Source organism: Tamandua tetradactyla, chromosome 20 (assembly GCF_023851605.1).
Source record: "Tamandua tetradactyla isolate mTamTet1 chromosome 20, mTamTet1.pri, whole genome shotgun sequence".
NCBI classification, from domain to species: Eukaryota; Metazoa; Chordata; class Mammalia; order Pilosa; family Myrmecophagidae; genus Tamandua; species Tamandua tetradactyla.
This window is the reverse complement of record NC_135346.1, coordinates 62,451,034-62,478,937: the sequence shown is the minus strand read 5'-3', so window position 1 is coordinate 62,478,937 and position 27,904 is coordinate 62,451,034. Positions and strand designations below refer to the sequence as shown.

Sequence of the window (27,904 nt, the reverse complement as noted above, 5' to 3'; positions counted from 1 at the left end):
TTAGATTATGTCCACAGAAATGTGACTCACACAATTGTGGGTATTAGCCTTTGATTAAATAGAGATGCAACTCCACTTATTCCCAGTGGGCCTTGATGCATTTACTGGAATCCTTCAAAAGAGGAAACATTTTGGAGAGAGAGACAGAGCCACAAGAACTACAGAGGCCACGCAGCCAGAGAACTTTGTTGATGAAGAAGGAAAACAAGAAGCCTGGAGAGAAAGCTAGCAGATGTAGCCACATTTGCCATGTGCCTTTCCAGTTGAGAGAGAAACCCTGAACTTCATTGGCCCTTCTTGAGTAAAAGTAAACTCTCGTTGGTGCATTAATTTGGATACTTTTAGGCTTGCTTTAATTTGGACATTCTCATGGCCATAGAACTGTAAATTTGCAACTTAATAAGTTCCCCTTTAAAAGCCATTCTGTTCTGTCATATTGCATTCAGCAGTTTGCAAACTAGAACAGCAGGGATTAGGAGAACTGACCCCAAAGGAGGATGAGGAGTTTAGCAGACACTTGTTAAGAGTTTTCAATAGTTACAGTGAAGAGGCAGGAGTTGGAATGTGATTGTAATGGTTTACAAAATGAATTGAGTCCTGAAAACACAGAAGCAAGAAGTACTATTTATTACTTCATAAGGCCACATTCTATTAACTCTAGGCCCTCCCAAAGGTCAAGTTGATCTCATGTGACCCACCATAAGTCACAGATTTAGGATAGCTTAACTGGTGGAGCCCCAAGACACCAGGCAAAAAAAGGCATTCTTATCAGGTACAGCATTCTAGGGGGTGACATTAGAGCTCACCTCCCAGAAACCAGGGGCAAAGGCCAGGCAGAGGGGAAGGCTTGGTGCCCCCTAAAGCCTCTTCCAACCACAGGGTTCCCTTTTCCTAGGTGATCTTTATACTCTCTTTAAATATGGTCACTCGTACCTGAGAGAGAAGAATCCCGAAAGGCCATCTAATTTCAGGGTTTCAATAGGGGAGGTTGTGAGAGCTCGTGAGGGCACACTGCGTTCTGTCACTCATGGAGGAGCACAGACATCAAGAGGAGGGTGACATCCTGCAATGTGCAGGCCAGCCCAACCCAACAGAGACTCCACCCATATCCCACACACATCCTGACTATCCCACTAGACACACATGGAGTTCAGAACTCTAAAGATGAACTGAGCCCAGCCTGTTTCACACACACACAGAGCAAGTCTTGCACTGTTTTAATACACATTTCGAGGAATGCAATTACTGGTAAAGTGAGGGAAAACTTTATTTTGTTTAGTATGGAATTTGATCAGGAATAATGCATCATTTTAGAAAAGAATATCCCAGAAGGCAGCTGTCCCAGTGGATTCGAGTCTTCAGGGCCCCTCCTCACTCAGCGAGCATTTGCAGCCCTCCCTTTCACAGTTCTACAAACATGAGCTTGCTTCTGCTTCCTTCAGTACATCTCTGGTGTAACTGTACCCACGTATTTACATGCAGAAAGCATTTTTTTTAAATAAAATGCTAGCTTTTTATTTTTTCTTTACATGATGCTCAGAGTTCACAATGATGTTTTTTAAAATTATGTTTGTGGGGAGGATTTGTTATCTCTGATTTACATTTCTGATAGTAAATGGGAAGCAAATACTCAGTAGAAAAAGAGGCCCTGGGCCTAAAAAGTCTCGGGCCATTTTTCTAGCCCATTCCATACTGAACCTCCTCTCCAACATCACACATAATTGGGGTCTCAGCCCTTTAGTGATGGGGGGATTTCATTCCTTCCAGCATTGAAGAACAGCTAACAAATCCCATCATCTCAACTCCAAACATTTTGCCCTCCTGGTCTGCAACCACTGCTCATGAGGCAGCTGCCCAAACTCTCATCATTCTGGTCACTTTCGCCCATTTCAACACTCCTCTCAGAGAATGGGGAGCTCAGAAGAACGTGCAGCATTCCAGTGGGACCCAACACGGGTACACCACAGCTCCTCTTTGCCCCCTTTCATTTCTACCCCACGACCACGATGACTCTGCAGGGCTAACACGATGCCTTCTTGGTTGGTGCAGGTTCATCATCAACTCCTTCAACCAGTGTCAAATTCACTCACTCGTGATGCTCTCCATGCCTACACAACTGCGAACAGGACTGAAATGGCTTGCTGCCATCCAGATTCACTGAGTCCATGGGTGTCCCCCTGACTCAGTAAGGAGCTATCAGGAAAGAGAAAAAATGAAGCTCTTCTGGAATGAATGACTGTTAAGAAGCCTGGGTTATTTTAGCATCCATAGCATAAGGTGATAGAGCTAATCAAGAGTCCTCTAATCGCTTTTCTACCATCCTCCCTTTGCCAACTTGCTCTGGGCCTCAAGAATCCAGCTGCGGGGGCTGAGGTGGGTCTGGGGCAGGTGTGCATCCAAACACAAACACGACAGGCTTAAAGATGTCCCTTGAGGATGCCTCTGGAGATGTGCCTTCTCTAACAGAGAGGACACCCTTGGTATTGTCTCCTGGCCTTGGACAAATGGTCAGACTGGTCTGACACCAAGGCGGGGCAATGAAGATGGGCCGGAGGGGCCCCTGAAAGCCAGCCCGGGGGATGGTGTAGAGGTGGGATTCTTCATTGACATTGTAGAAGGAAAGCTCCCCGGCCTCCCAGTCGAGGAAAATGCCAATCCGGGGATGGAGCGTTTTCTGAGGGTTGAAGGTGCCTGTGGGAAACAGGTCTCGCTTGCTCCAGAATCCACCATCCTGCTTCCAGAGGGCTGACACCTTCCTGTCGGCATCTTCTCTGCAAACCCCGAGGGCCCAGTTTCCTCGATCCTTCACCTCCACCTCCCAATAGTGTCGCCCAGCAGAGAAGCGCTCGCGGCCCAGCACACTTAAAATCTTCCCCAACAGCTTCTCCATCTTGGACTGGCTGCCCCAGGGCTGGGCCTGGGTCACGGTTCTCTGGTCGTCGGACAGAGTGAGGCAGGGATGTGCACTCTCAGGGTCCAGGGTCATGTCCACTGTGGAAACAGCCAACGGATACTTCATTATCCCAGGCCTGAGCCAGGCAAGGCAGGGGCAGGTAAGCTTAAGAGTGGACAGATGGACCCAACGGGGAACCACAGAGAAGCTCCATCCACAACCCACTGTGACCTGCACTTCACTATCGGCCCCCTGTGTGTACTGTGGTCCTTTCTCATTCTGACCCTACAGGAGCGACATGCAATCTGCTTCTGCACCTTCTGCCGGGAAGGTCAGCCTTGGAGCAGCGGGGTGAGCAAAGCCCAAACTCCGTCCTTTTGTCCTCCACATCAACAGTGACAGGACATGCCTGCACAGCTCTGCCTTGCTCACAGGAGGGAGACATTCAGTAACCACTCGCTTGAATGAATGACTAAAGATAAATCTGTAAAATTATATCCCTATTTGCCCTTCACAAAAGGTATCTAAATGATAGAACTTCACAACTATTCAGATTACTTTACATTTGTGATTCTTAAGTCTTTCTAAGCCTTGGTTCCCTGTTCTGCAACAGGAGGACAGTAATGGCCTCTCCCTTGGTGTTCCTGAGTGGAGAATACTCAAGACATCCTTGCTAAGGGCACCGGCAATATCAGCCTTTTTCTCTTATTTATCCCTGCTTCTCACTGTGGAAGGAAAGGTGCTTCCCAAATAAAGGAAGTGCAGGCACCAGGATGTGGGCAGGAAAGGACTGCTCTTTTCCCCGTGCTATGACTTCAGGGTTACTGTAGTCACACCGCAGGGAATCTATTTTGCCTCTCTGTGAAGCTATCCTTGGGTCTAGGCTTTTCAAACACCGAGCACCTTGGAAGAGGTGGTACAGCTGATGGAAAACTCTAGCCCTCTAGAGAACAGACATGCCAGGGCAATGCACCGGTAGGTCTAGAGTGGGGAAGAAGATGCACTCCATAGAGCTGGAGGCATTCAGAGCTGGAGGCAGTGGTCAGAAAGGTCTCGCTGCACCAGAACTGGGCTGGAGTGAGCAGGCAGGACAGGAGAGGGAGATTTAGGGAAGGGTGGTGGAGAGGACAGTTAAAGCAATAAGAGGGGACTTCCCATCACAGGAGAGAATGCACAGAGAAGAGAGCAAGAGGATACAGGCTGAAACCTGCAGAGTCCTCAGTGAGGGAATGCTGGTAGAAGGGTCATCCTTGGTGACAGAGGAAGAGGTGGGGAAAGCGAGTTGTAGCTCAGGAGAAGACTGGGCCACACAAGCCCAAATCAGGAGACAGGGAGGGAGCATAAGCAACAGAATAAAGAGGGCAGAGAGATCCTGGGCTCTGAGAACAAGGCAGAGGCGTGGAGAATAAATAGAGTTTGCAGAACTTTTGTGGGTTTTTTTTCCCCCAACTTTTACATAATGTTTCACATTTTTTTCAAAATAAGAACGTTGGAAAGGAAGAATGCTCACATTGGACTTGCCCATCAAGGGAGCCAGAGCAGCCTTCGGAGAGTGGCGGGGGACGTGTGCTTCAGCCATCCCGCCTTGCAGTCCCCTGCCACCCTCAGCCTCGGTCCCCAGGTCAGTGCTCTGGGGAGATTTCTTTTGACCCCAGACTCCAGAGTAGGCCCCATCTGAGTGGTATCTTTCATTGCAACCTGACAATTTTCTTCAGAGCACTTTCCACAGGCTGTGGTTAGGCAACGGTCTGTGCACTTGTTCACTGTCTGGTTGCCCTAGGCCACAAAGCCCGAGCACAGGGCTCGTGCCTGCTTGTTCACTTCAATCTACAAAGAGCCTGGCCCTGTGCTGGGCACAGGATAATTATGTGGTGAATAAATTATCATCATATGCTGAATAATGATACGATGAATTGATGTAGTCTTTGGAGATAACACCTCCTCTGATTTTAATTCCAACCGTGCCCGTTCATCTCCGAACTGGGAAATAGTATGATCTGGGTCATTTCTGCCTAGAGGTGGGTGGAGAAAGGAGAAGCAAGACAAAACCACTGACAGAAAGGGGAAGTTAAAGGAAGGAAGAAAGGGTTTCCCTGGATCCTGTCCCTTTGAAGATAACACATCTCTTGAGGTGGGGCTGGGAGACCTTGAGAGAGTGTCTTAGAGAGAGGCTATGTAGAAAGCCCCAACTACATGACCTTGGAACCGCAATACTGGAGACGTCACATGTCCTGAAGGATACCCCATGGGCCCCCTACCCTGAAATCTCCTTAATGTGTCCAGAAGCCCGGGGACTTTGCACGTAGTCTTCAGCTCCATGGAAATGGCTGCTGGGATTGTAAGCTTCAGGTTTTCAATCCTAGAAGAAATACACATCCCATTACTCTCCGTGCCCAGCGAGATGCTGAGACTGCCTGGTTTTCAGCTCCCAAGGACAACATACCTGTTCAATATCTCTCCTAGACCCTGAGGAGAAAAGACAAACGTAGGTTAAGTGGAGAGAACAGTCAGCTCCAGCACCAACCCTCCCATGAGACTTCAAGAACTTCACGTGCATTTCCTTATTGGCTCCTTACCAAACTACCTCCCATGCCAATCTCCCTCCAGCTGTTCCTGTCTCTCCTCTCCTTCAGATGTCTTGAAAGAATTGTCCATTCTCATCTTTATTTCTTCCACTTCCCACTCACTTCTAAATCAACTCTAACTTGATGTTTGTCATCCTTGCTCAACCAAAACAGCTCTCTTTATGGCTGTCAAAAATCTCCACTTGCTAAACTCAAGTGATGTTTTTCACCTATCTTTCTGGATCATTCAACAACAATGGAGAAATCAGCGCTGTCTGTGTGAGCCCAGGGGGAGAGGACAACGAAGCTCACACCTGGTCTCTCCTGGACTGTACGCTAAGTGACTCTTCCCTTTGCTACTTTTCACCTTTATCCCTTCACTGTAATAAACCATAACCACAAGCACAATGGCTTTGTTGAGTTCTGTGATGCCTTCTAGTGAATCCTGGAACCTGAGGGTGGTCTTGGGGTCCTCCAGAACAGTACCCACCAGGATTACTCCTTAAAGAATGCCAGCTAACTGTCAAGTCAGCGTTTCTACTCAGAGGCCACTTAACATCTAACGAAACTCAAAACTCAAGCTGTCACTGACACTCCTGGCTTGAATCTCTTCCAGAGCTCTATCAGATCTCAGACTTTCACTCCACAGACACGGTCACCATCCTCCTCCACCCTTTCTCTCACTCCAATCAATGCCTCAACCTGACGCTCATGCCCTCTCTTAGATCTGACCCCTGAGCACCATCTCCAAGACAAGCGCTCTGATTCAAGTCGACATCTTTCATCTCAATGGTGACATGCCGTGAGGCGAGAATAACCCCCAGGCAGTCCCTCTCCACCCCTCCTCAGCCAGGCCACCCTGCAGTGCTCTCTCCCATCTCTCCCCATGTCCTTCCTTGCAGTCACACCTGGAGCAGACCCAGGGCAGGACGTTCACTGCGCTCCTTGAGCTCCAAGATGAGCACTTCCACAGCACGGCTGTGCTTGGCCAGGACCTGCTCCTCCTTCTTCAGCTTTTGCACGATCACCTCCTTCTCTTCCTCCAGCTGCTGCAGCAGCCACAGCTCATCCTCTGCCAGCAGCTTTCGGAACTTCTCGAACTCAGACACTGTCCTCTGTTTCCGCTCCTGAACTTTTGCCTGGGGGTGAGGGAGAAATCAGGGAAAGTCTGAGTAGGGGCTGGGGTGCATACAAGCAGGCCCTGCCCCAATGAATTAAAACCACACTCCTCAGGAACTGATGGCGCCCCAAACCAAGAGTTGAAGTTCAAATTGTCAGCAATTCTGCAAGACAGCTGTTAAAGTCATTATTAAAAATTACATTAAACTTACAATTATATAAATTACATTAAAAACAAAGATAATGAATATGAAGACATCCTTATTTCCTAATCATTTTACCACATGTTACCGTTATCTACGTCCTCGAAGTTATAAACAACTATTGTAGCTGCATGGAATGCTAAGACACCCTGGTGTGTTACTCCGTATCTCTTTCCAACTCCTCATTTCAGGGGGAGAGTTTTCACTGAGGAAATATGCACACAGTACAAATCGGCCCTGCTTACACAGAGTCAACTGTTAGCATTTACCAGTTCACCACTGTATAGAACCATCATCCTTTCCTGCTTTCTGGCAACAAATGACTCTTGGAACTCTCTCCAGAGAGTTCATTTATTATTACTCTCAAATCAGGCCATGGATGTGCTGAGTTCACTGTTTTTATTTTTGTTTCTATTAACCCAGTCTGACAGCATAATGGTTTGAAGAGGAGATCTAAATCCACACTGACCTATTACATGGTGGCTGTGTTGGTTTGGAGCAGTTATACACCCCAGAAAAGCCCACGTTCTTTTAACCCACCCCCGTGGGAGCAGACTTATTGTAGGTGGGGCCTTTTTTTCAATTGGGATGTAACCCACCCAGTGCAAGGTGGTTCTCAATCCTTTACCGAAGCCTTTACTTTCATGAGAGGATAAAAGGCAGAAACACAAACAGAGAAACTACACCCTGGAGATGCGAAGGGAGGATGCGCAGATGCCCAGAGGAAGGACCCACGGACACCGAAAGAGCCGGAACCCGAACGCAATCAAACCCAGGGGGGAGGATGCAGACACAGTCATGTGCCTCCCATGTGCCAGACGAACCCCAGATGCCATCGGCCTTTCTTCAGAGCAGGTATCTTCCCCTTGATGCCTTACTTTAGAGATTTTCGCAGTCTTAGAACTGTAAATTTGTAAACTTATAAATCCCCGTTGCAAAAGCCAACCCATTTCTGGTACAAATTGCATTCTGGTAGCTTTAGCAAACTGAAACCGCAGCCTCTGGTCACATATGGCTATTGAGCGCCTAACACATTTCAAGGGCTCAAGACGGCATTCACAACGAGAGGGTTCTAAGTGTATGGCACAAAGACTTAGGTTGAAAAAAGAGAGGGTAAAAGGGAATCATACTGATTACATGTTGAAATGAGAATATTTTTTAATATAGTGGCACACCAGTAGGGTTCTCCAGAGAAACAGAACCAGTAACAGATTATATATACATATTTACACACACACATTTTAAGAATTGGCACATGCCATTTTGGGTTGGCAAATCTTAAGCCTACAGGGCAGGCCAGCAGACTGGAAACTCAGGTAGGAGTTGATGCTGTAGTCTTGGGTCCAAAGTCTGTAGGGCAGGCTGGTTGGCTGGACAGTAAAGCTGCAGTCTTGGGAAAGAATTTCTTCTCTAGGAAATCTCCATTTCTGCTTTAAGGCTTTCAGTTATTTGGATGAGGCTCACCCCCATTTTCAAGGGTCATCTCCTTTATTAAAGTCAACTAATTTTAGATATTAGCCATGTCTACACAATACCTTCACAGCAACACTTAGATTACTGTTTGAATAAATAACTGGGTACAGTAGCCTAGCCAAGTTGTCACATAAAAGTAATTATCCTAGCCTGACCTTGCCAATTTGGCATCCATCCACATTTCCTTCAGCCATACTTAATCTCCAAATAAAGAAAATGACAAAATCATGGTTACACCTCACATGATACAATTATACTGTATACAACTGAAAACACACTAATCCTTTCTTTCAAAGCGGATGCAAAATCCTTGAATTATGTTCACTATTCTCCTTGATACCCTATAACTTAAATACTGTGAAAAATTAATACAACCTGTGTTATATGAAAATGGGATAAAAGGAAGAAAAAGATATTTGCTATCTGTCTCTATACACACACAAATATATTAAAAAATACTCAAACTAATTACAATCCTCTGTAATTGATCACATTTTCCTAGCTCCTATTTTTAACTACCTTCTTTCACCACTAATTCCATAGTTTCTTTGCCCTCAGCAAGTACCTCTCCCAGGTATTGTTCTTTGCCAGGTGTAGTGAACCAAACCTTCATTCTGGAAGGGTCTAGGCCATTGGTAATCCCATCTGAGTTGCACTGTTGTAATTTTCCATTGACTTTAATCACCAGACATGGTTGTACTAAGAGATGCCCTAAGGAATTCCTGTTTTCCAGGCAAACTCTTCTTTACCTTCATTTTGTAGTAGCTGTCCTATTTCCCCCGATAGCCAGGACAATCGCCCTAGACAGTACAGAAACTCCCTTTTTATCTGTTGATTCAGAGGCATGAGAAGCCCACAGGGGCTGGATGACAGACTTAACTTCCCTTTCAATGAAATCACTGTTGTTTCTTGTTAGAAGCAGTCTTCCCCATTGGAACTAAGACTCCAGACCAGTGTAGCATAGGGTCATGTGGACAGGAAGCAAAAATGTTGCTAAGAGATCACTAGGGGGAATAGTGAGTGGCACCTCTCCCATTTCCACCCCTTGGTTCCTAGACTCATGAATCCTGGCTATGGGAGAAACAGCACCTTAAAGTGGACACTAACTCAGAGCATACACAGCCTCCTGGAGAATACTGCTCCAGCCCTGCAAGATACTGCCATCTAGTTGGTGCTGTAATTGAGTCTTCAAAAGGCCATTCCACCATTCTGTCAACCTAGTTCCTTCAGGATGATGGAGAATATGGAAAGATCAGTAAATTCCACAAGCATGGGCCCATTCCTGCATTCCATTTGCTGTGAAGTAGGTTCCCTGATCAGAAGCAATGCTATGTGGAATGCCATGATGGTGAATAAGACATTCTGTAAGTCTAAAGATATTAGTCTTCACAGAAGCACTGTATGCAAGGAAGGCAAATCTTTATCAAGAGTTACCTGTCTATTCCAGTAAGAATAAAACGTTGCCCCTTCAATGATGGAAATGGCCCAATGTGACCAACCTACCAACAGGATGACATCATCAGGAAATGGTGCCATACCGAGGACTAAGCATGGTCTCTGCTGCTGGCAGATTGGACACTTAGCAATGTTTATAACCAGGTCATCCCTGTTGAGTGGAAGTCTATGTTTCTGAGCCCATACAAAACCTCCATCTCTACCACCATGGCCACTTCGTTCATGAGCCCATTGGGGTATGAAAGGAGTGGCTAGGGAAAGAGGCTGACTGGTATCCACAGAATGCGTCACCTTTTCTATTTGATTATTAAAATCTTCCTCTGCTGATGTCAACCTTTGGCAAGCATTTTCATGGGTCACAATTTTCTTCATGACTTTTTCCCCTTTCAGAAAGGTCCATCCACAGACTTCTCCCCCAGAGCTCCTTGTCACCAATTTTCCAATCGTGTTCTTCCCAAGTCCTTGACCTCCCCACCAAACCAACATCCACAGTCCATGAACTGGTATCTAAACTTATCTCCAGCCATTTCTCCTTCTATGCAAAAAATAAATAAACAGACGCACTGCTCAAAGTTCTGCCCACTGGGAGGATTTCCCTTCCATCAGGGATGTCCCAAGAAGGGGCTGTAGTGCTGCAGATGTCCACTTGCTGGTGTTCCAGTAAATCATACAAAACTATCTGTCAACAAAGCCTAAGTTTTCTCCTCCTCAAACAACGAGCTGTAGATAACTTCTCTCTGGGAGTGAAAAGGAGTGGGGGCCATGGGCATTTGGGCCACTTCCTCATGTAACTTACTTGTTACTTCAGGGCCTGCTTTGAGCCCAATCTCATAGATACCACTTACATTTGATGATGTGTTACTGCTATGCACACCCAACATTATGTCTTGGTGGGTGTGACAGCTTGAAGCTGTACGTATCCAAGAAAAGGGCATGTTCTTAAAGCTAATCCATTCCTGTGGGTGTGGACCCACTGCAAGTACGATCTTTTGCTGAGTAGGGCCTTAAAATTGAGAAGGGACCCATCTCATTCAGGGTGGGTCTTAATCCTCTTATTGGAGTCCTTTATAAGAGGATAAAAGACAGAAAAGACATAGAAAAAAAAGCCCCCAAAAAGCCAGAGAAGTTGAGAGAGGACACATAGAAAACAGAGAGAAAGCTACTGAAGCAAGAAGCTGGAAGCAATGAAACCCAGGAAAGGAGGGACAGACCAACAGACATTGCCATGTGCCCGGCCATGGGACAGGAGCTAAGGACCACCAATAGTCAGTCTTTAGGGAGAAAGCATTGCCTGCTGACATCTTGATTTGGACATGTTCATGGCCTCAGAACTGTAAGGTATAGGTCAATAAATACCCATTGTAAAAACCAGTCTATCAAAGGGTAAAGTCAATTGGGTAGATGGAAATACTAGTGGTCAATGAGAGGGAGGGATATGGTATGAATGAGCTCTTTTTCTTTTCTGGAGTGATGCAAATTTTTTTTTTTTTTTGTATGCTGTATGGTGGGGTCACGGTTCATTATTTTTCCATGTAAGTATCCCGTTATTACAGCACATTGTTGAATCTAATCCCATATTTCCCTAGGAACAAGAGCTCAGTATTCATTAATTCAATGTTAATTTGAATTTATGGACCACATCTACTGCGAAAATCAACTGTGTGCATGTGCGTGTGTGTGAATTCTTTTGAGGAATTGACCTCACACAGATGTGGAGATGGTAAATCCAAATCCTTAGGGAGTGCAGCAGCTGGAAACTCAGGAGGAGTTGATGTGTCATCTTAAAAGAGAATTTCTTCTTCTCCAGGAAATTTCAATTTTTGCTTTAAGTCCTTGAACTGATTAGGTAAGGCCCACCCACACCATCAAGGATAATCTCACTTACTAAAGTCAATTGATTGTAGATGTCAACCACGACTATAAAATACCCGAATAACACCACCTAAATTAGTGTTTGATTAACTAGGTACTATACTCTAGTCAAGTTGATGTAGGAAACCATCACATGTGAGTTACATCAAATTATTTATTAAAATTAATTTGACCTGTTTCCTTTTGCTTTTAAAAAATATGGCCACACTGTATTTCTCTTGGAAGCAATGTCCTAGACAGTAGCCGTTCATCCTGTCTTGCTTCCTCCTACATGCTTCTTTGGATCTACCCCATGTTGGTTCTACTTATTCCTGTTAGTCTAGAAGACTATACACAAGTGCAGGACTCTGCTCAAGAGAGAACTATGAGGCTCTAGTGATTACTCCTTCCCGGCTGAGTGTGGCCTGATGTGGCTTGAAGCCATGCATCCCAGAGAAACACGCTGTTAAACTTAGTCCACTCCTGTGGGCACGAGCCCAGTGGAGGCAGAACCTTCTCTAAAGGTTGCTTCAGTTAAGATATGGACAAACTGCCCCAGTCTTGGGGTTTGTTCATATGAAACTTGACCCTGCAAAGGATAGGTCAAGTCTACTTAAAATCCAGGCCTAAGAGTCACCCCCAAGAGAGCCTCTCTTGTTGCTCAGATGTGGCCTCTCTCTCCAGCCAACATGATGAGCAGTCTCACCACCCTCCCCCTCTCTGCGTGGGACATGACTCCCAGGGGTGTGGACCTTCCTGGCAACATGGGACAGAAATCCTGGAATGAGCTGAGACTCAGCATCAAGGGACTGAGAAAAACTCTAGAATGAGCTGAGAATTAACATCAAGGGATTGAGAGAACCTTCTCGACCAAAAGGGGGAAGAGTGAAATGAGACTAAGTGTCAATGGCTGAGAGATTTCAAACAGAGTCGAGAGGTTATCCTGGAGGTTATTCTTACGCATTAAGTAGATACCACCTTGTTGTTCAAGATGTAGTGGAGAGGCTGGAGGGAACTGCCTGAAAATGTAGAGCTGTATTCCAGTAGCCATGTTTCTTGAGGATGCTTGAATAATGATATAGCTTTCACAATGTGACTGTGTGATTGTGAAAACCTTGTGTCTGATGCTCCTTTTATCTACCATATCAACAGACGAGTAGAACATATGGAATAAAAATAAATAATAGGGGGAACAAATGTTAAAATAAACTTAGTTTGAAATGCTAGTGGTAAATGAGAGTGAGGGGTAAGGGGTATGGTATGTATAACTTTTTTTTCTCTATTATTGTTTTATTTTTCTGTTGTCATTTTATTTCTTTCTCTAAATTGATGCAAATGTTCTAAGAAATGATGAATATGCAACTATGTAATGATATTAAGAATTACTGATTATATATGTAGAACGGAATGATATCTTATTGTTTTGTTTGTTTATTTTTTTTAATTAAAAAAAAAAAAAGATATGGCCAAACTGAACGAAGATGGGCCATAATCCTATTTCTGAAGTCCTTCATAAGCAGAATGAAAGTCAAACATACAGAGAAGGTCATGGCAGGAAACCAGAACTACAGGGAACTCAGAGAAGCCAGAAGAGGTTGCCACATGCACTACGATGTGACAGAAAAGTCAGTGACTAAAGATCATCATCAACCAGCCCCGGAACACAACAGTCTCAAGGATAAAGCATCACCTTGCTTTCAGTTTTTGACTAATCCTAACCTCAAAACTGTAAACCAATAAATTCCTGTTATTTAAGCTAACCCCACCGTGTGGTATTGGTTTTAGCAGCCAGGAAACAAAAACAGGCGTTGAGAACACAGAAAGTAAAAGCCAAACAGAAAGGTAAATGTTCTGAAATTGATGCATTCCCCAAGTCACCCGCAGTTCCATTGACAAGGGAAACAAGGGAATTCAAGGAAAGTATAATGTACATGACAGTGATCCACTAAATAGAGAACATGGTAAATAAGAATTACAAACAATAATCAAATAGAAGTTCTGTAGTTGAAAAGTAAAATAGTTGAAGTGAAAAACCCATTAGAGGAGCTCAAGAGCATATTTAATTGCAGTGGCTAAGAGATCTCAAACAGAGTCAAGAGATCATTGTGGAGGTTATTCTTATGCATTATATAGATATTCCTTTCTAGTTACTAGTGTATTAGAATTGCTAGAAGACCTAAAACTGTTGAACTGTAATCCAGTAGATGGATTCTTGATGAATAAATAACTATAGTTTTTATGGTGTGACCATGTGATTGTAAAAACATTTGCTTTATCCAGTGCATGAGTAGATGAGTAATGAAATAAAGATATACATACATACATATATACGTACATAAATAATGGGGGTGGTGGTGGATAAGAGATAGAGGATGTTTTCAGTGTTCTTTTATATATAAATATTTTTTTGAGTAATGAAAATGTTCTAAAATTGGTTGTGTTGATGAATGCACAGCTATATGATGACACCATAAGCCACTGATTGTACACTTCGGATGGATTATATGATGTGTGAATACATCTTAATAAAATTGCTTTAAAAAAAAAAAGAGCATACCTGAGCTTGCAGAAGATAGAATTTGTGTACTTGAAGATATCAAAACAGATTATCCAATCTAAAGAAAGAAAAGGAAAAAGAATGAAGAAAACTGAACAGAGCCTCAGAGACCAAAGAGATATCATCAACATATACGCAATGAGAGTCCCAAAAGGTGAAGAAGGAAAAAGTTGGAAACTGTTTGAAGAAATAATGACTGGAAACTTCCTAAATCTGATGAAAAATATTAACATACACATCCAGTAATCTCAGCAGCCTGCAAGAAGGTTTTAGCTTGCCAGCTGCTGGAATGCAATATACCAGAAATGGAATGGCTTCTAAAAAGGGGAATTTAACAAGTTTCTAGTTTACAGTTCTAAGGTTGAAAAAATGCCCCAATTAAAACAAGTCTATAGAAATGTCCAATCTAAGGCATCCAGGGAAAGATACCTTGGTTCATGAAGGCCAATGAAGTTCAGAGTTTCTCTCTCACGTGAAAAGGCACATGGTGAACACAGTCAGGGCTTCTCTTTCATCTGGAAAGGCACATGGCAAACACAGCATCATCTGCTAGCTTTCTCTCCTGGCTTCCTGTTTCATGAAGCTCCCTGGGAGGTGTTTTCCTTCTTGATCTCCAAAGGTAGCTGGTTGGTGGACTCTCTGCTTCTTGTGCCAATGTCGTTCTCCTCTGCTCTTTCTGAATCTCTTGCATTCTCCAAACTGTTTCCTCTTTTATAGGAGTCCAGTAAACTAATCAAGACCCACCTGACTGGGTAGAGACACATCTCCACCTAATCCAGTTTAACAACCACTCTTGATTGAGTCATATCTCCAAGGGAATGATCTAATCACAGTTTCAAATATATAGTACTGAATAGGGATTAGAAGAAATGGCTGCCTTTACAAAATGGATTAGGATTAAAACTTGGCTTTTCTAGGGTATGTACATCCTTTCAAACCAGCACAAAGAATAAACACAAACACAGCCATGTCTAAACACAGCAAAGTCAAGCCAGTAAAAGCAAAAAACAAAGAGAAAATATTGAAAGCAGCTAGAGAAAAATAACTCATCACAAATAAGGAACCTTAATAAGATTAACAGTTGACTTTGCGTGGAAAACAATGGTATGACATATTCAAAGAGCTGGGGAAAAAAACTGGGTAGCCAATAATTCTTTACAAAACTGTCCTTCAAATACGAATGTAGGGGGCAGGCCTACATTCAGGCGGAGCTCTCGCCTGCCATGCTGGAGACCTGGGTTTGATTCCCGGTGCCTGCCCGTGAGAAAAAAAAAAGAATGTAGGTTGATTGTACACCAGGTATGGAATGTTTGTATGTTAAGAATGTTTGTGTTTGTATGTTGTTTTGTCAATAAAAATATTTTTAAAAAAATGAATGTAGGGCAGTGCCATGGTGGCTCAGTGGCAGAATTCTCGCCTGCCATGCCAGAGACATGGGTTTGATTCCCAGAGCCTGCCCACTAAAAAAAAAAAAAAAAGTGAAGGGTGCACAGTTGTTCAGTGGTTAGAATGCTCGCTCGCCTCTCATGCAGGAGATCAGGGTTCAATTTCTAGACCATGCACCAAAAAAAAAAAAAAAAAGAAAGAAAGAAAGAATGTGAAATAATGACATTCCCAAATGAATAAAATATGAATGAATTTGTGCTTGCAGACTTACTTTTCCAGAAATACGAAGGAAGCCCTTCAGGGCTTAAAGAAATTGAAATGAGATGGAAACTCAAATCTATGTGACTAGAAGAGCGCAAGTAAAGATAATTACGTAAACCGATACAACAGAGTATAAATAACACTTATACAGTTCAATAAGTATAATTGGGGATTTCAATAGCCTCTCTCAATATTGGGGGGAAAAACTAGAAAATAAATCAGCAAGAATACAGAAGACTTACAAAACATCAACTTAACCAAACTGACACCCATACAGCATTTTACTCAACAAGAGCAAACATACATTCCTCTCAAGTGCAGAAGGCTAGGATATATGCTAGGCTATAAACACAAGTCTCAACTTTAAAAGGATTAAAGTCACAGAAGTATGTTTTCTGACCACAACAAAGTTTAATCAGAAGCCGATAGAAGGAAATTTGGGAAATCTACAAATATTTGGAACTTAAACAACATACTTGAAGTGTGTCAAACAAGAAACCACAAGGCAACCAGAAAATATTCTGAGCTGAATGAAAACTAAAATAGCATTATCAAAATTAACAGGATGTAGTTAAAGCAGTGCTTATAGCTTTTTTATAACTATATATTAAAAAATAAAAATATCTCAAATTAATGACCAACTAGTAACCTATACTCCCAAACTAGAAAAATAGATAAATAATATAAAAAAATGTAAAAATAAGAGAGAAATTCAATGAAATCAAAAGTTGGTCCTTTGAAAAGATGAAAAAAATTGACAAAATATTAGCTTGATTGAACATGGGGTAAAAATGCACAAATTACCAAAATCAGAAGTGTAACAGGAGCCATCACTGCTAATCTTACAGTAAGTAAAATGGTAAGGGATTAGTTTGAACAACTTTATGTCAAAAATTAGAAAAATTAGATGAAAAGGATAAATTCCTGGAAAGATAAAAGTTACCAAAACTGACTTAAGAAACAGAAAAGCTCAATGACCCAGCCTCTTTGAATCACAAAAGATATTAATCTTGATGAAGCGAAATGTATCCGTTTTTTAATTTGGTTGTCTGTATATTAGGTATACATCCAAGAAACCTAATCCAAGGTCACAGAGATCGACACGTATGTTTCCTTCTCAGTCTTTAGTAGACTTAGCTCTTAGGTCATGGATTGATTTTGAGCGAATGTAGCATATGATGTGAGGTAGGGTCCAAATCCATGCTTCTGCACGTGGATATATAATTTTCCCAGAATCATTTGTTTAAAAGACTGTTCTTTTCCCCTCACTGAATTGTTCTGGCACTGTAGTCAAATCAATTGCCATAAAAGTATGGGTTTACTTCTGGATTCTTAATTTATTACATTGATCTTTATGCCAGTACCACACAACGTTGATTTCTATAGGTTTATAGTATGTTTTGAAATCAGAAAGTATGAGTCTACCATCTTCATTTTTCCTTTTTCAAGGTTGCTTTTGATCATGGTGATAAATACACAACTATGTGATGATATTGTGAGCCACTGGTTGTAACCACATCAAGAATGTTTGTATGTCTGCTCATTGCTTATAATAAAAATATTTTCTAAAAAATAAAAAAAGAAATTGTTTTGGTTGTTCTGAGCCCCTTATATTTCCATGTAAATTCTAAGATCAACTTGCTTTTTTTTTTTTCCTGAAAAAGGTAGCTGTGATTTCGATAAGGATTGTGCTGAATTTATAGATTTATCTGGAAAATAATGACAACTTAACAATATTAAGTCTTTCAAATCTTGAATACAGGATGCCTTTCCAGTTATTTAGGTTTTCTTTAATTTATTTCAACATTGTTTTCTAGTTTTCCATATACAAAATCTTACCCTTCTTTTGTTAAATTTATCTCAAAGTATTTTATTATTTTTTATTTTTTGTTTATTTTGATCCTGTTGTAATGGAATTATTTTCTTTTTTTTTTTTGGCACGGGCAGGCACGGGGAATCGAACTCAGATCTCCGGCATGGCAGGCAAGAACTCTACCTGCTAAGCCACCGTGGCCCACCCTGGAATTGTCTTATTGACTTAAATTTTTAGATGGTTCATTGCTTTTGAATGAAAACAGAAATGATTTCTGTATATTGGCCTTATAGCCTGTAACCTTTGTTATTTATTAGCTCTTTTTGCTTTTTTGTGGATTTTCAGAAGTCCTTACACCACTATTTTTGCTGATGTCACTTCCCAAATGATTTCCGACAAGGTGCAAAAGCAAGCCCATGGAGGAAAGATGATGTTTTCAACAAATGGTGCTAGATCAATTGGACATCCACAGGTAAGTCCCAAATATCACGTTTTATATAAAAATTTTCAAAATGGATTGTAAATTATAATACATTTAGAAAAAGAACTGGAGAAAATCTTACGGTCCTAGGGTTAGGTAAAGAGTTCTTAGACTTAATACCTAAAGCAGAATCCATAAAAGAAAAATTGATAAATTGAACTTCATCTAAATTGAATTACTTTTGCTTTGCAAAAGATCCTGTGAAGCAAATGAAAGTCAAACCATGGACCCAACAAAAGACCTGCATGTATAAAGAACTCTCAAAACTAAAAACCAAAATCTAATTAGAAAGTGGACAAAAGAAATTAAAAGATGGCGCACTGAAAAAAGATACAGAGATGGCAAAAAAAAGGCACATGAAAAGATTCTTAACATCATTAGCCATTAGGAAAATGCAAATTAAAAACCACACATCTATCCAAAACAATAAAATAAAAACTAGTGATAATACCAAATGCTGGCAAGGAGGCAGAGAAATTTGATCACACATATGTTGCTAGTGTAAATGTAAAATGCTACAGCCACCACAGAACACAGTTTTACAGTTTCTTATAAAACTGTAAACATGCTTGCCATACAACCCAGTACTCTTAGGCATTTATCCCAGAGAAACTAAAGTTTATGATCACAGAAAAACCTGTTCACTACCATTTACAGCAACTTTATTCATAATAACCCAAAAGTGGAAACAAATGTCCTTCAGAGTGTAAATGGTTAAACAAACTGTGGTTCATCTTTACCATGAAATATTAACTCAGCAATAAGATGGCAGGAGATACTGACACATACCACAACTTCGATGCATTTCAAGAGAATTATGGTAAGTGGAAAAGCCAATCTCAAAAAGTTATACACTGCATAATTCTGGTTATATAAATTACTGAAATGACAAAGTCATAGAGATGGAGAACAGATTAGTGGTTGTCAGGAGTTATGGAGAGGCTGGAGGGAAGAACAGAAGAGGACTTGGCTAAAAAGGGATAGCATAAGGGGTCTCTGTGTTAAAATTTTTCTGTATCTTGGCTGTGCTGGGTGGTGGGTATACAATACACATATATGACAAAACCGCACCAAACCAAACACACACATACAAAGAATGCATGAAAAATTCATGAACTATGAATGAGGTTGGTGGGTCTTATCAATGTCAATTTCCTGTTTATGGCAATAGGCTATGCAAGATGTCTATTGGGGAAACTGGGTAGAAGGCACATCGGATAGCTCTGTGTCGTTTCTTTTAACTTCATGTGAATCTACAATTATCTCAAAAAACTTAAAAGTCGATTCTATTTCTATATACTAGCAATGACCAATCCAAAACCAATTAAGAAAAAAATTAGATTCACAATAGTACCAAAAATAGTTAAATTCTTAAGAATGAATATAGCAGAATACAAACCTTGTTCAGTGAAAACAAAAAACATAGTTTTTTAGTGAAAACTAAAGACATAGTCTTTAATGTCAATTAAAGACATAAATAAATGCAGAGAATCACTAAGTTTATGGGCCAGAAAACTTAATAATGTTAAAATGGCAATTTTTGCCAAATTAATCTGTGGATTCAATGCAATCTCTATCAAATTCCCAGAGGGTGTCCTGTAGAAATTGACAATTTGATCATAAAATACATATATGGAAATGCAAGGATTCAGAATAGACAAAATAATCTTGAAAAAGAAACACAAAGTTGGAGAATTTACAATTCATGATTTCAAAACTTATTGAATGATACTAGTATAAGGTAGACAATAGAACAATGAAACCAAATTGATAGTTCATTAATTTTCAACGTTACCAAAATAATTCAATAGGGAAAAATCAGTTTTGCATCTAATGGTGCTGGGGAAAAAAATTGGTTATATGAGTGCGAAAACGGTTAATCAGACCTTTACCTTACACCATTCACAAAAATAACTAAAAGATACCATATACCTAAATGTAATAACTAAAATTATACAACTTTTTGGAGATAACTGTTAGTTTTGGGGCTGTAGGTTAGGCAAATATTTCTTACACATGACACAAAATACGATTCATGAGAGAAAAACAAAAGATACATTGGACTTGATCAAAATAAAAACTTCTGCACTTTAGGAGACAACTTTTAGAAAATGGGGGGAAAAAAAGCCATAGATTGAGAGAAAATATTTAAAAATCATATATCTGATAAAAAGGCATATATCTGATAAAAGTAGATTAGTGGTTGTTTAAGACCTGGTTTGTGGGAGAAAGGATAGGGAGTGACAGCGAATAGTATGTGGGAGTTTTGTGAGGTGATGGAAATGTATTAAAATTGAATTTTAGTAATGGTGAATTTACTAAAAGTCATTGAATTGTATGCTTAAAACAACTGAATTGGGTGGGCCATGGTGGCGCAGTGGCAGCGTTCTCGCCTGCCATGCCGGAGACCTGGGGTTTGATTCCAGGTGCCTGCCCATGCAAAAAAAAAAAAAACATTTTTGGTTTTATATATATATATTTATTATATATATATTAAATTATTTCATAACACTCAAACTACACCATGATAGTCATTAAAAAAAAAGTAAGTGAATAAATGAAGCCCCCAAACTTTAAACCAATAGGCAAGAGATAAAATATCTGGGGACTGGCTGTGGAGGATGATTGGGTGATTCCTCAGGAAGCTAAGTATAGATTGCTTATGACCAGGCAATCCCACCACTCGGGATGTACCCAGAAGACCTGAACGCAGGGACTCAGACAGACATCTGCACCCTGATGTTCATAACAGCACAGTCAAAAGATGGGAACAACCCAAACGTCCACCAACAGATGAATGCATGCTGGTTTGAAGCTGTTATGCACCCCAGGAAAGCCTACGGCCCTTTAATTGATCCCTGAGGGTGCTGACCTGCTGTGGGACCTTTAGTTCAGGCTGTTTCCATGGAGACGTGACCACTCAATTCAGGGGAGATCTGAGATCCTTCACTGGAGTTTTTATGGGGATAAGACAGTAAAAGCCGAGAGAGCTTAGGGAGAAAGGCCCAGAGACATGTGGAGACAGCCATTGAAACTTTTGCAAACTGAATCCAATGGATAAATAAAATGTGGCCCACACATACAATGAGATATTACTCAACTGTAAGAAGGAGTGAAGTCCTGAAGCATGTGACAACATGGATGAACCCCGAGGACAGTATGTTAAGTGAAATAAGTCAGCCACAAGAGGACAAATATTATTTGATTGCACTGATATGAACTAAATGTAATATGGATACTCATAAATATAAAATATAGAGAGAATATATAGAGAGAATAAGGCTAAAGAGTGGGAAGTGGTTGCTTCATATGTGCAGAATGTGTGACTAGCTTGAACTTAAAAGTGTGGAAATGGACAGAGGTGATGTCAGCACATTATTGTGAAAAAAATTAACAGTGCTGAACAGTGTGTGAAGGGGGTGGAAAGGGGAAGTTTAGAGGCATGTATGTCACCAGAAGGAAAGTTGCAGGTTAAAACATAAGAATGTATAACACAGTGAGTCTTGTGGTGGACAATGTTCATGACTAACAATATAAATATTTAGAAGTTCCTTCATTAACCGGAACAAGTGTATGACACTATCACAAGGCGTTAGTAATAGAGGAGTATATGGGGAAAATGTACCTATTGCAAACCATGGACAACAGTTAATAGCAATATTTTAATGGTCTTTCATCAATAGTAACAAATGAACTACACCAATACTATCGGCCAGCTGTAAGGGGGGATAAGGGGTATGGGATGATTTGGGTTTCCTCTTTAATTTTTTCTGGAATAATGAAAATGTTCTAAAATTGATCATGGGTTGTATGCACTGCTATGTGATTATACTGTCAGCCCGTGTTTGTGCATTTTGGATGGTTTGTACGGTGTGTGTAGATCTCAATAAAACTGCAATATATATACACACATATATATACCTATATATGGGGGCTAGACTTCGGCAATGCCAAGAACAGAGATTTTCAAGCTGTAGTTTCAACCCACTAGGCTGTCACAAAATCAATTTAGTGAGTAGAAAGAACGTGTGTCTGTTTTTAACTAAAGTGATCAGACCAGAGTAGAGCAGAACAGGATATATCAGAGTATATTGCATGTAGATAAGACTGTTTGATAAAATATTACTTCCCTCAATTCTGTACATATTTTCATCTGTATGAGTATTTTAGTTTGAGGTGTTAGAAGTTTTTGGTAACTAAATGGTAGCCAAAAAAGTTCCAAAATCACTGGCCTAGAACACCCCAAAAATAACCCAAAATCTAAGAAAGATATTTTTCAAATGTGTGTGTATGGGTTTTTTTTTTCCTTTTTTTAAAAAAGTCCTCCCAAGTGGTAGCTTCCTATGAAAGTTTAAAGTACAAAAATGAACCAAGCCCATAGCTTTGCTGCCAGTGTTGTAAACCCCTGCAGGATTTCTAACAGCCTGCTCAGGTGACTGGCCCTGAGTGGGCTTCCTGACGGGCTTAACTTCAGCACAGCTACCCCAATCTGTCCTCTTGAGACTCCAGGAATCAGGAGGAGGAGTATTGCTTCCCCAGGCTGGTCCAGCCACTTGCCTGCCACACTTCTGAGTTCACCACCACGTCTGTCTGCAGCCTCTCCGCCTTTTTCATCACTTTCTTCAATTCTTCCAGCATCTTCGGAAAGTTCTCCTGGAAGACAGAGGAGGGACATTAAGCTTCCTTAGGCATCAATCTAATATGATTCATGCAGAATCATATTAGAGGAGAAGCAAGCAAGCAACCTTCACTTCTCACCCACTCATTCAACGAGAATTTACTGACTGCTCAGGCCCAGAGACAGACGAAGGAGAACACTTTTGAGAAGACCCCAAACTATGTGGGAATGTAGGGAAGACCCCTGAACAGTTCGGTCTGGACTGGAAACATCAGAATGAACTCATGATTTTACAATTTCATGTATCTACTTCCTGTCAATGGAAAGAGTCTAGAATCAATGAAACCCTGGTAGCAATGAGCACACTTAGCACCCAAACTTTGGTTTCTGAACACCATCACTCTGCACTAAAAGGTGAAGAAATGGCAGATTCTAGGTCTGGGCCTGAGAACATACAACACATTATGCTGTGCCAGAAAGCAAGCATGGTATGAAAAACTCTTGGAATCATGTCACAAAGCACAAGAACTGGCTTGAAAGGGGCTCCCCGTGGCCAGACTTGTACCAAGTTTGAGCATTAAAAGAAATAGTGGTGGTAAAAAATTTTAATACATTAATTAAAATAAAACATAATTCTGTACTGGTAGTCAAAAGAAAAGAGGTTGGCCGGGAAACAAAAATGCTTTCTTGCAAAAAACTGCTAGCTAATAAATGTTAAAGGAATAAAACTAGAAGACTCTGCAACACCATGATAATAATCGATTCAGGCATCAATGGCTCTTAAAAGCACTGAGTGACAGGATCTTGGGGGAACAGGAGGATACAGACACACTGTCTCAAAGCATCATCCCCCAGATAACATTAATCACAAGGGAAAAATATCGTACAATGGCGAGATCAGGCAGCACCACCACGACTAAATCGTGCCCCCGCAAAAGGCACAGCAGGACCCAAACTCTAATTCTGGATGTGTGAACCCAGTTGTAAATGGGACCTTTGAAGATGTTCTTGGACTAAGGTGTACCCACACACAACGAGGGGGAACCTCAATCCACTATGGCTGAAATCCTTATATGCAAAGTCATGAGAAAAAGCTGGAAGTCAAGAGAACCCAGAGAGAAAGAAGATGCTGCCATGTGACAGAAAAGCCAAGAACCCAAGTTTGCCGTCAGCAAGTCCCAAAAACACCAGTCATCGGGAAAATGCACTGCCTTTTGAACTTCTCACTTACAAACCGCGGGCCATTAAATTCCAGTGTTTGTCTGGAGTATGGGATTTGTCTCAGCAGCCGGAACACTGAGACACCATCTTAACCAAGTGGTGGAACTTAGCATCAGCCTGACCTCATGGGCCTTTTGATGTGATGCTATAGGGAGTCTAAAGCATGGTCCAGGCAGGATTCTCGACAGTATTTACCTGAACCTAATCATTCCTCATAAGAGAGGAATCATATATATATATATGTATATATATATATATGTACGCATACAAACACATACATATTTAGAGAGAAAGAGAATATGTGGCAAAATAGGTACAACAGCGCTAAATATACAATTTCTTCAGCTTTTCAGGAGTTTCATATTTATATAAAAGAAGACTTGAAGGGAGAGATAATGAGTCCTCAATCTGCTGGAAAATACAGGTAAGGATGCGATTATTCTGGAGCCAGTCTCCTGGGTTTGAATCCCTCCTCTGCCCCTTACCAACAGTGTCACAGGAGGCAAGGAACACTTCTTGCCTCGATTTCCCCACCTATAAAATGGGGATTATATTAATCCCTGCCTCATAGGGTTGTTATAGGCTCACTGCGCCTAAATAAGTCAGACCCCGGCAAGCAACAAGCCTGCACGAGTGAGCTGTTACCATTACTGACTGCAGAAGAACCTCGTGTCCCTATAATCTTGATGCGTCCTGGTACTACGTCATCCATCCAAACGAGCTTAAGAGTTGAGCTTCCAGTCTAAAGTGAGCCTGCTGGACCCCACAGGTAGGAGGGAGACAGAGCGGGGGATGGGGGGGAGGCAGGTGAGGAGAATGTCCAGGTTGGAGGGGTGAGATAAGCGGTTGTAAGCAGGGAGTCAGGAGGGAAGGAGGCAGGGGTTGAGGCCCACGCTGCAAGTCCAGGGGTGGTTGCGGAGTGGACGGAGCTTGCTTGGGCGTAGCAGGAGGTGGTCAGGGACCTAGGATCTCCTGGCAAGGAAGGGGGTGGTTCGGGTGGGGTTGAAAGGTCTCTGGGTAGGACTGGGGTCGCTTAGGGCGGGAGTGAAGGGTCCCGGGCAGGGCGGAGTCAAGAGAGGAAGGTTGTGGGAGGCGAGAAGGGGTCAATTCTAGGGGGCGGGGATGGGAAGAGGCATCAGCGAAGGGGACCCGGCGGGCTGGGGAGAGAGCCCGGACTGGGGCACGGAGCAAGCGGCCGGAGCGCATTTGGGAGCAGGATCTGGGTGGGATCGAGCGTCCCGGGGAAGATTAGGCGGGGCGGGGCAGAGTGCGGCCGGGGCGAAGGATCTCTCCGTCCCAGCGGGCGGAGGAGAGGGCCGGGGGTCCGGCCCCAGGCTCACCCGTTGGGTCTGCGCCGCCTCTTCCAGGGGGACCACCCGGTGGTCGCGGTGCGCCCGAGCGCAGCCGCACACCACGCAGATGGGGCAGCGGTCGTCCTCGCAGAAGAGCTTCAGCGGCTCCAAGTGCTCGGGGCACAGGTCGCAGGGGTCGCGCGGCCCCCCGCGGTCCGGAGGCGGCCGGAGGCGCCCGAGCGCGGCGGCTACCCTCCCCAGCGGCCGGTTGGGCCGCACGCTCCGGGGCGCGCAGGGCTCGCGGCACTCCGGGCAGGGGAAGAGCGCGTCGCCGGCGCCCCAGCTGCGGTCCACGCAGGCGCGGCAGAAGTTGTGGCCGCAGCTGAGGGACACGGGCTCGGAGAAGAGGTCCAGGCAGATGGGGCAGGTGGCCTCGTCCTGCAGGTCCTTGGCCAGGCTCCGCGCAGCCATGGCGCCGCCGCTTCCGGGTGGGCCTTTCGCTTTCGGGTTCCCGGAGACGGGAGGGGCTGGAGGCGGCCCCGCCCGGCCCGCGCCCTCGGGGCGGGGTGAGAGGTGGGGAGCGCCGGATCCCGGCTGGGAAACCGGACTCAAAGCCGCGCTTGAACCTCGCGTGGCGAGACCGGGAGAAACGTCCGGAAATGGCCTAGCTCTGGAGGCAAAGTGGACTCGGGTCGCTTGGGGCTGGGACCTGGGAAGTGCGTCTAACGGGGACCAGGTACCTTAGTGAGGTGACCGTGGTGCTCCTTTCACAGCTCGCTAAATTGCCTGAAAAACACTGAATTGCACACTTGCAACAGATGAATCTAATAGTGTGTAAATTATACCTCATTAAGGTCGTTTAGAAAAGCCCAGCCTTCGGATTCCAGACCCGTGCACTTCTCTCCCTCCGGCACTCCCTCCCCCGATTAACAAATGGTGCTGTAATAATGGGATGGTCACATGGAAAAAGAATGAAATGTGACCCCACCATACAGCATGCATACAAAAAAAAAAAATTCCAGCCTTATCACAGGCAATTTAACCTGCATCTGTAGTCGCTGCTGTCTTTAGCTGAGTTACTATTAGAATTACTTCCAGGAAGATGTCTTAAACCTTCAGAACTCCAACCAGGGAACAAGTATCACTTATTTTTCCCCCTATTATTTATTTCTTATCCATATTTTTTACTCATCTGTCCATACTGCAGATAAAAGGAGCATCAGACACAAGGTTTTCACAGTCACACAGTCACTTTGTGAAAGCTATATCATTATACGATCATCTTCAAGAAACATGGCTATGGAGCACAGCTCTACAGTTTCAGGTACTTCCCTCCAGCCTCTCCAGTATAACTTAACTAAAAAGGGAATATCTGTATAATGCGTAAGATAACCTCCAGGATAACCTCTCGACTCCGTTTGAAATTTCTGCAGCCACTGACACTTTTATCTCATCTCATCTCTCTCTTCCCCCTTTTGGTCGAAAAGGTTTGCTCAATCCCTTGATGCCAAGTTCCAGCTTATTCTAGGATTTCTGTCCTACGTTGCCAGGGAGGTTTACACCCCTGGGAGTCATGTCCCATGTAGAGAGGGGGAGGGTAGTGAGTTTGCTTGTCGTGTTGGCTGAGAGAGAAAGGCCACATCTGAGCAACAGAAGAGGTTCTCTGAGGGTGACTCTTAGGCCTAATTTTAAGTAGGCTTAGCCTATCCTTTGCAGTGATGTTTTACAGGGATAAACCACAAGATTGAGGGCTTGGCCTATTGATTTGATTGTCCCCACTGCTTGTGAGAATAACAGCAAAGTTGAATTTCTCCCCGTCTCCCCATTCCCTCACTTTGCAAATACTTCTTTATTCACTGTTCAAATCACTCTGGGATTGATTGGGGCATCACACTAACCTGGCCAAACCTGCAGAATCTCACGCCCTATTCAAGGTTCCATGTACTTACATGTGTTCAATTAAACTGCCCATATAAGGTAAATTAGGAAATGCGCTAGTCAAAATATAAATTTTGGGGCAGTGGCTCTGTGGCAAGAATTCCTGCCTGTTGAGCTGGAGACTGGGGTTCAATTCCGAGACTGCCCATGCCAAATATATAAATTTTTACCAAATAAACTTCTGGCTTTCATTTCACACAGAAGTTTAAACTATGAATGACCATCTATTTTCAACACCCTGCAATATTGACATTCCTTTGTTCTTCCTCATGCAAAACCATTTTTCAACTTGTATAGTTAGTCACTATCATCGTACACTCTAGGCATCCCTAGATTATACCATCTCAGTCTTTATCATCTGTTTCCTTCTGGTTTCATATGTGCCCCCAGGCCTCCTCCATCATTCTCACATTCAATGTATTTACATTTTTGTTGTACAATCAGGTAGTACCATTTACTTTTTAACCCACTCTTATAAATACATTGATGGTGGAATGTAGAATGCCCTGGAGCAGTGTATTCCAACATCCTTGGAAGGCCGGTTAGCTTTTCTCTTTATTACCACAGTGGCCCCCCCACCCCCCACCCCCCGAGTCCTCTATCATGCTATCCTGTATCTCCTTGGGAGACTGATCATATGCCAGAATGTTCTCGTTTCTCCCGGTTGGACTGGGGAGCCTCCCCTCAGGTCAAGAGCTTCTAGGCATTCTAAGAACTCAGTAGGCTCTAAGCACTTACTTCTGGAAGCCCCTGCAACTGCTGACCATACTTTAGGCGAC

The 27,904-nt window shown here is 42.8% G+C and overlaps 1 protein-coding gene across 1 annotated transcript; it reads right to left on the bottom strand.

Annotated features, from left to right (window-relative positions):
* Window positions 1-1,249: 1,249 nt before the first annotated feature.
* Window positions 1,250-25,738, bottom strand: LOC143664239 (E3 ubiquitin-protein ligase TRIM11-like). Its single transcript, XM_077137908.1, has 6 exons — window positions 25,236-25,738; window positions 22,614-22,709; window positions 6,366-6,596; window positions 5,337-5,359; window positions 5,152-5,252; window positions 1,250-2,991 (listed from the first exon to the last, which is right to left on the bottom strand). The coding sequence occupies exons 1-6, from the start codon at window positions 25,656-25,658 to the stop codon at window positions 2,348-2,350; spliced, it is 1,518 nt and encodes a 505-aa protein (XP_076994023.1). The 5' UTR covers window positions 25,659-25,738; the 3' UTR covers window positions 1,250-2,347.
* Between the last annotated feature and the right edge of the window lie 2,166 nt (window positions 25,739-27,904).

What these genes read in the sequence shown, in the direction of transcription:
- LOC143664239 (XM_077137908.1), bottom strand. Translation starts at nt 25,658, where the DNA reads ATGGCTGCGCGGAGCCTGGCCAAGGACCTGCAGGACGAGGCCACCTGC. An exon ending in AGGCGGCGCAGACCCAACGG is followed by an intron (nt 22,710 to 25,235) that starts GTGAGCCTGGGG and finishes TCTGTCTTCCAG; the next exon opens with GAGAACTTTCCGAAGATGCT. An exon ending in CTAGGAGAGATATTGAACAG is followed by an intron (nt 5,253 to 5,336) that starts GTATGTTGTCCT and finishes TATTTCTTCTAG; the next exon opens with GATTGAAAACCTGAAGCTTA.